General features: G+C 56.2%; 1 protein-coding gene across 1 annotated transcript; it reads right to left on the bottom strand.

Moving 5' to 3' along the window:
* Positions 1-2,082: 2,082 nt before the first annotated feature.
* On the bottom strand, positions 2,083-8,130 carry LOC104542694 (lactadherin-like; the record flags this gene model as incomplete). The annotated part of the gene is made up of 9 exons (XM_010187083.1): positions 2,083-2,242; positions 2,367-2,522; positions 3,843-4,045; positions 4,913-5,057; positions 5,893-6,048; positions 6,458-6,639; positions 7,073-7,186; positions 7,612-7,737; positions 8,005-8,130. Coding segments are annotated over 9 exons (1,352 nt in total), but the record flags the coding sequence as incomplete, so codon positions are not given.
* Between the last annotated feature and the right edge of the window lie 337 nt (positions 8,131-8,467).

The following is an 8,467-nucleotide window of genomic DNA, read 5'->3' as shown; positions in this document are numbered from 1 at the left end:
TATTTGTCACCGAGTAGCCACAGCCACAGTGAATTCAGCCTGGTCTCTGCAAGTAGCCCCCCAACTCCTCTGATACCCAGGGCTGGCACCCATGGGGCCACCTCCCACAGGCAGAGCCCAGGCAGGGGACACATGGCCAAGCAGGGCAGTGCTGGCAGTGGGAAGGTATATGGAGATTGTCCAGAGCTCCAGGGACAGAGCTGTGGTGGGATGCAGGTGGCCCAGGGCCACCTGCAGCAACCTCAGGGGTCCCTGCTCAGTGCAACAGAAGACTTTGAAGAGGAGCAAAGCACCTCTGTCCTGTTCACCCCAGTGCTCCTTCCCTACCAGGGACCACATCCTCAATGCGGGGGGATTCTGCTCCAGCAGCATGTGGACCCTGACCCTGCCCAGAGGGGCCTTGCCAGGAGCAACCCTGGCAAAACCCACAGCTCTCTCCAGTGCTGGGAGCGTGCTGGGGTGCAAGAGTCAGTTTTGCTCCAAGCTGACAGATTTGCTCCAGGATCAAAGCCAAAGGAGGAGACACAGGGCGTGGGGTGCTGATAGCAGCTTCCCATCCCCAAGTCCCATCCCGCTGCACTTGGCCAGCTGGGAGCACAGGCTGCAGCAGCTGCATTGGGGCGGGGGCAGATCCACAGAGCCCTGGTACCCTGTTTTTCGGGCAGAGAAGGGTGCTAGGAGAGTCTATGAAAGCAGGAGGTGCAGGATCAGCACAGCAGCCAGCAACCCACCCAGGATGGAGGAGCCAGGGGGCTCAAAGGGGATCCTGGAGGATCACCAGACCTGCAGGGCTTTGGAAGTGGCTCTTGGGGAGGCACAGATCAGCCAACAGCCACAAAGTTTCAGCTGGTTTTAATACTGTCAGAGACACCCCGGAATGGGGCTGACGCTGCCATCCCACCCAGGCTCCCTCGGCACTTGCCCAAGAGAACCCACTGCCAGCCTGGCCCCACGGCCGCTTCGCATCCCAGCACGCAGGGAAGCATCGCCACCAGCACCGCTGCCCGGACACCCTGCCCGTGCTCCTGCTTGCCAGTGCTGGGTCTCGCTCATCTCCTACTGCTAATCCCAAGGGCTCGAGCAATGCAAGACGCTCCCCTCCACCCCATGGAAAGGGAAAAATTCAGGTTACGGAAAGGGTCATGGCACAGCTCTTTGCCTACTGCATTTGGGTGGTTTAACCACCACCTTTCCCATCTTTTCTCCGCACCCTTATGGCTACAAACCATCTCTCCCTCACTACCAGACTTCAGCTCCCCTGGTCACCACTTGACTCTGGGGACAAGGGACCTCAAGGCACCCCAAACTGCAGTAAGGTGGGGACGGCGGCAATGCTGAGACTTGAAGGACACTGGAGCCAGCAGCCCAGGAAGGGTAATGGGCAACATCTGCCAAAATGCTGCTGGGAGCACCCAGCGGGTAGAGCCACCGGTGATGGGGACCCAGTGCCTTTGATAGGAGCTGTCTCATCACTCCCCTCGCACTATGTAGCGTTGACACCGCAGACAAGGAGACTCAGGGCCAGGCAAAATGTGCAGGGGACAACAGCTGAGTAGGTTTTACAGAGCCCCTGCTTGCAGCCGTGCAGGGAGGAGGAGTGACGTCAGAGGCTGCAAGCCCAGGGTGCCTGCCCTAAGCCCCTCAAAACTGCTAAGCCCTGAGCCCCAGTGCGGGCAGAGAACTGTCCCTGGCTGCAGCCTCTCTGCTGGAAGCAGAAGCAAAAAAGGGGAGAAAAATTTGTCTCCAGGCTTAGCTGGGAGGACACAGCTAAGCCTCATTTGCAGGAGGACAAGGTCCCCCAGAGAAGCCTCAGTTGAGGAAGGGGTCCCCCAGCCAAGCCCTGGTTGCAGGAGAAGGTCTCACTGTTGGTTATTGGGGTGAAAGAACAGGAGCTCTCTCCACCTCCCACTTGCAAGGGCCCCATAAGGTGCAGTGCTGCAGCCCCAGCACCAACGTGGGGCAGAGGAGCCCTCCTGGCCACCTCTCGAATTTGGGGACATGGAGAGGGGGGTGTGAGGTCAGAGCAGGAGCAGAAAGGGGCAGGCAGGGCATGGGCCAGGTGGCGGGGACGAGCAGCCCCGTCCTTCCTCCCCGGTGCCTACTCATCGCAGCCTAGCAGCTCCACACGCAGGGTGATGCGGTTGTGCCAGGCCACGGGCAGGATGCGGACAAAGCGGGCGTAGAAGGGCACGTCAAACACGTTCTTCTTGTGTGAGTAGTTGTCGCTGTTACCATGGAAGATCTAGGGGAAAAACAAGGGTGTCAGCACCACCAGGACCCCCTCTGCCACCATCGCATCCCTCCTCCTCACAGCAGCATCCCCAAGCCCCAGGAGGTCACTGCCTGCCTTGCCCTGCCCCACACACCTTGGTGCTGTTTGTCTGTCCATCCCGGTAGAGGGTCCAGGACGTGCCGTTGTCACTGTAGGCCACCTTGTAGGCTGCTACGTATTGGATGTGCCCAAAGTCACGGGCTCCTTGTGTGATGACACCCGTCACCTTCTTCTGGTCCCGGAGATCGATCTGGCACAGAAACAAGGCTCGTCAAGTCTCCTCTCAGGAGCAGTGTTCCCACCCCAGAGAATCTGTCCCAGGGGCAGCTGGGATGCACTGACCCCCAGGGGTTGAGAGTGGAGGAAATTCTGCTCAACCCCAGCCCCAAAGCCATGGTGACTCATAAAACACTACCAGGAAATATTTGACCCTTTAACACTTGCAGCATCCCTCAAAGCAACTCAAAGCTGAATGCAAACCCTGCTGTCTCAGCTCCCTTCTCCATCAATGCTGTCTCAACAGTTTTTGCTGAAAAGGTCAATGTGGGAATGACGGCACAAAATCTCAATACAAAAAAAATTATAAAGGATTCCTGGAGGAAATACATTTCCACTGGGAAGTGATTCTGGCTGAGAAAATATGCAGTTCAGCATGATCTGAGATTTGTGTTGTGAGATGTTTTCTATTCTCTTTACTCTGCCACACTGCTGCTGGCATGCTACAGGGTAACCCAGCAAACAGGATTAAAATATCCTTAATTTTCCTGCTTTATGCTCATCAAGGGCAGCACTAGATATACATATATGTATACATGTGTATATATATATGAGTACACATGTAAATCTATATAAATGTACACAAACAGGCAGCATGCAGTGTCATCTCGACTTAGCGTGTCATCCCAACTCCACTAGCAGACGTCTTGATAAGCTGTCTTATTTAGGGCCACAGAGCAGCTGCTTTTAATCATTTCTCAAATGAAAAGCGGGACAAATATCTAAACTGCTTTGTCCCATTATGTCATCAAATCATGTGAAAAGTATAAAAACAGGGGAGGAAAGGAAACCGAGAAGGAAATTTCAAAACTATTTGTTCCCATTCCAGACTGGGAAAAGAAAAGCAAACCTGATTTTTTCCTGCAAAACAGAAACGCGGTGTTCTGGGCAGCCGAATGGTCGTGGGACGGTCACCCCAGGCTGGCACAGCACTTCCCAAGGGGGTGATACAGAGCTGGGGTGCTGCGGGCTCAGTGTACCCCACAAGGTCTGTGAAGATGGCACCACACTGTCCTGGTCCCTGTGGGCACTAATGTTTCTGATCCAACACTCCAGCACCGCTGTTAAAACTGGTGGCTGCAGCCCCATCCTAACCCGTCCCTGCCATCTGAGTTTGGGGAGAGCACTGCCAGGCTGCATGACTCATGGCAAGGCTCCGGCCGCACCATCCTGATGGCTCTGCCCAGCCTCTCCTGCCATGCCCCTCCTGCTTCCAGCTGCCTTGGCACATGAGGTGGTGCTGGGCAAAGCAGGAAAAGAAATGAGGTTTCAGAGAGAAGACAGCAAGACCCACCTGCAGCCACTCGGACTGGCCGTTGTGGAGGGCTGTCCAGGCGTTGGTTTTGCCCGTCTTGTCCAGGCGAGCGTAGTGGGGGTGCCAGGTAAAGGCATCGATGCCCCAGGTCTTGAAGACACTGGAGGCTGTGATCTGCTGGTCCGTGATCAGGCGGGATTTCATGCCCAGAGGCTCCGAGCAACCTGCCATGTTGAAATACACTGTAACACAACAGTTTATACAGGCGGTGAAAAGGAAAGAGTCCACGGCACCATCACAAGCAAAACCCCACAGCCCTGCAGGTGCTATCCCCACGTCTCCACGTTTCCACTGCCCGGAGCAGCAGGCAGGGCCGGGCAGGGAAAGGCTCATCAGAGGCACAGGGGCGCAGCTGGCTCATTTTTCCCTCGGATTTTTAGCTCCCAGTCATTCCCTGGCTCACAGTGCCTCCTGCTGCAGGGACGCATGGATGTCCCTGCAGCACAGCACAGCCCAGACCAGGAGGACAGTCAGTTTCGGCAGGAGGCAGAGGAGGATGTTTTCTTGCATAAAGAGAGCAATGCTAAGACACCCCCAGCCGAAAGCACAGCTGGTACCACACCCACACAGCGGCAGGACACAACCCAAGCCCCACGGTGCCTCGCTCCCACCCTGATACACAGTCCCGCTGGGCCGCCAGGGACATGCGGCAGGGCAGGAATGTGGGAGGCACAAGGCAGGGGAACAGGGCAATCATCCCTTGTTTCCCAGAGGACTTTGATCTTCCGGTGCTTTTCAAGCTCTCCGGCAGGAAAAACAGCTGGTTTGCAGCTCAGACAGGGAGGGGGCACAATAAAAAGCCCTGTCTTGGGAAGGTGTTAGCAGTGTGAGAATGCAGCTCACGCCCAGCTGCGCTGGTGGGATTAACGGCTCGTGCTCCCCAAAAGCACCCGTGGGTATTTGCAGGTCTCACGTAGCCAGCATGAGAAAAACAAGTGCTGACAAATCCCCTGTCCCGGGGGATCAGAACCAGGACAAAGGGTGATGCCCTGCCCTGTGTCACCTCCTGCCCTGCAGTCCCTGCAGAGGGGACAGCCACCGACATTTACCATTCATCTCGCAGCCAATGAGTTCGAAGCGCAGTGTGCAGGCGCGGCGGCACATCACGGGGTAGATGCGGATGTACTGGGCAGTGATGGGAGGGTTGAACATGTTGGTCTGCATGGTGCCATAGTCCATGTTCCCCTGGAAAACCTGCAACAGGAAGCAAGGCTTAGTGCCCCCACCCTCCCGCAGCCTCATCCATGAAATCTCTTGCCCAGCAGACAAATTTTGGCATGGCCAACGGCAAAAGTGGGAGAATCTGGGCTCTGCTTTCATGCCTTGGAGCAGTGCATGACCTTGCAGCAGAGCTCTGCAACACTCCCTGCTCCGTCCTTGCCCCACAGAGTCACACACGCAGCAACACCCACGCCCTCCTGCTACTGCAGCGCTCCCCAGATCTCAACAAACAGGGGTGGCTCACTTCTTTCTTTTTAACACAGTAAATACAGTCAGGTTGTGTTTTCATGCATTTTCTTCCACCGCTACAGAAACAAGAGGAACTTCTTTTTTAAAGCAAGGCAGATATTCCCAGTCATTCCCTGGATGCTCAAAAAACCACCAGGAGACACTTGCCATAACAAAACTGAGTGGAGAGCGCTGTGTTCAGTAAGTATTCCTGCTTCAAGAGTGAGATACACTGTCGGCTCATGAATGGTACAGACACAACACTGAGCTGCATAAGCCGCTTGCTAGCACTTCCAGACCATGCCCAGTTCCCACAGTGTGTCAGTGTCTGAGATTAAACCACGACCGTCAGCGATAAAGATATTATCTGAATGACCTAAATAAGTCAGTGCTGCTTCTTTGGTCATGCTTATTATGGTCAATTAAACAGAGCCTGTGACATCTCATTGCTAGGATGGTTGCCAACATGGTTTTGACCCAGGTCAAAAGCACTTTCCCAAACATGGGGACAGTTTGGAATGCCCAGTGCCTCTGGGTGGGGGGAGCCATCACAGAGCCCGCACGGAGCATCACAGCCCACCTTGTCTGCATCCTGCTTCTCATCCTTACAGAAGGTGAAGTGCCGCCCGTCCAGGCTGTAGGCGACTTTGTAGGCACGGACATACTCCTGCTGGCCCACACGACGAGCGCCTTGCGTGATGATCCCACTCAGACGCATCTTCCGCAGCAAGTTGGCCTGGGGAGGGGAGAGGAGCATGAGAAGGGCACAGCACGAATGGTGTGCACAGCCCCTGCGCCCACCAACACCACTGAGCCTGGCTGGGAGGGTGGGCTCACACTCAGCATTGGGACCAGGAGAGGAGCTGCCCAGGACGCTGTGACTTCCTCAGGGTGAAAGCCCTCCATCCCTCCAGCCTTGCATCCCAGGGTGGGCAGAGAGGAGGGGATCACCACCCCAGGCCCTCATCTTCCCCCCCGAGACCTTGCTCTCTCCAGACATGTCACAAGATGCCCCTGGGTGGCACCTAGTTGCAGCAATGTAGCCCTGCCATTGTCACCAAAAGCAGAGAAATCAGCCCAGCAAGACCGGCCATGGCTACAGGGGCTGCCCACTACACCAGTGCTCCCAGTCCTGCCGTGGGTACCTGAATCCAGGGGCTCTTGTCGTAGTTGCTGGAGGTCCAGGCATTGACGATACCATGGTTGTTGAGGCGGGCAAGCTCTGGCCCCCAGCGCTGGAGGCCAAGGAAGCCGTAGTAGACAGAGGATGCTGAGAGCTGGGCGTCAGAGATGGCTCCTCCTTCCATCCCCAGAAGAACGGCACAGCCTGAGAGAGCAGTGGGGACATCAGCAACAAAGAGAGACAGTGACCAGGGAGCAAAACCAGGTGGGTAATTTGCCCCTTTTCTGGACACAGGGCAGGAGATGGAGGCCATCCCCAAGGTGTCCCCAACTTTCCTCAGCCTTCAGCCAAAACCACACCATCCATCAGCCCCTCTCACAGCACAGAAGTCTGGGGTGGGAAAGAGCTGTTCTGGGGTCACCTCAGAAAGGAGACAGCACCTTCCCAGCGATGCTCCCTCCATCAGAACCAGGCCTGCTGGCACCAAGGGCAGCCGGCACACAGGCACCCATGGATGCCCTCCACATCCCTCAAACCAGCTGGTGAGGTCTCTCCTGGGCACACAGGCAATGGGGGACAGAGCAGTGGGCAACAGGGATGGAAAAGGCATTTTATACAGTTGGTGCCAGACACTTACGGACATTGCAGGTCTTCCCCAAGAATGGAGAAGGACATTTGCAGGTGTAGTCGCCATCCAGGTCCAGGCAGGTGCCTCCATTTTTGCAAGGCTGGGAGTAGCACTCATTCTTGTCTAGGAGACAGAGATGGGGGGCTCAGGAGCCAGTCCCAGGGAGAAGACACCTCATTCAGTGCAGTGGAAAGAGGAGGAGACATCCCCTGAGCAAGGGCCGCAGCAGCATCCCTGTCGATATGCTGGCATGAGTTGAAGCCCTAACCCAAGGAGCCACCTAAGCCATGTCGCCACTGACTGCAGCCACACAGGTGCATCAGGACATGCAGCCACGGCAAGGCTGGGAGCCCACAAAGAGTAGGCTGAGCCTTGAGGCACCCCTTGTCTCATTACTCAAGGTACTGTGTCCCCTCTGGAAGTGCAGAACCCAATGCAGCCACAGCTGCAAACACCCCCCCGTTGTCTCCTCAGTGCTGCCCAGGGGTCCACCCAAACCCTTAACAGCAAAGCAGACCTCCCGCAGCTCCCCACCCCACTGTACTCACTGTTCTGGCAGTGCACCCCATCGAACCCTGCAGGGCACTTGCAGATGTAGTCGGTGAAGACGTCCCCTCGATTTGGGACCAGCTGGCACTCACCATTGTTGTGGCAAGGATTGGGGTGGCAGGGGCCTGGGGAAGAAGAAAGGGGAGAGGAAATGGCTGTAATATGGGCACAGGTGGACAATAAGAGCATCCAGTGAGCTGTTGTTCCCCAGAGACATCACATTCCCCCTGAGTGACAGAGGTCACTGCATCCCTGCTTGGATCTCTGCCCTACATGCTCATCAGCAGGGCTAGACCCCAGGGCCAGTGGTGCAGGGCCACAATGAGGGCATGCAGCCACGCTGCAAGACTCCTGGATTTCACAGAGCCCCTGTGATGGGGTCAGCACCTCACCTTTTTCTGTGTCATTGCAGTCAATTCCAACATAGCCCTCGGGGCAGATGCAGAAGAAGGGGGTCTCATTAATCCCAGTCAGGCAGGTGCCCCCATTCTGACAATGGTTCACTTCGCAGAAGTCACCTGGAAGTGAAGCCACGTGTCACTGCAAGCCATCCCTAAGGTGGGCATTCACCAGAGCCCTGCAGACGCACATGGAGGTATCCCGGCAGGAACTGCTTCCCTGCAGATGCTGTGGGGAGGGGAGCACTCAGCAGGGACTGGTGGGACCGACTGCTGGATCCTGCACCAGACTAACGGCGTTCAAAAGTGATGGTTGAGACCAGGAGCATGAAAGAGTAGCCAGGACTTGCCCTATCCTGGCACATTAAGAAGGGGTTTAACAGAGCCTGCACGCCAAACCAAAGCCAGGGAAAAAACAGGTCTCTGGTGCATCAAATGTTTCCCCTGCCCAGCTGAG

Source organism: Mesitornis unicolor, unplaced genomic scaffold (assembly GCF_000695765.1).
Source record: "Mesitornis unicolor isolate BGI_N332 unplaced genomic scaffold, ASM69576v1 scaffold35346, whole genome shotgun sequence".
Lineage (NCBI taxonomy): Eukaryota > Metazoa > Chordata > Aves > Mesitornithiformes > Mesitornithidae > Mesitornis > Mesitornis unicolor.
Note: the sequence above shows the minus strand (reverse complement) of the source record. Positions and strands in the feature narration are given on the sequence as shown.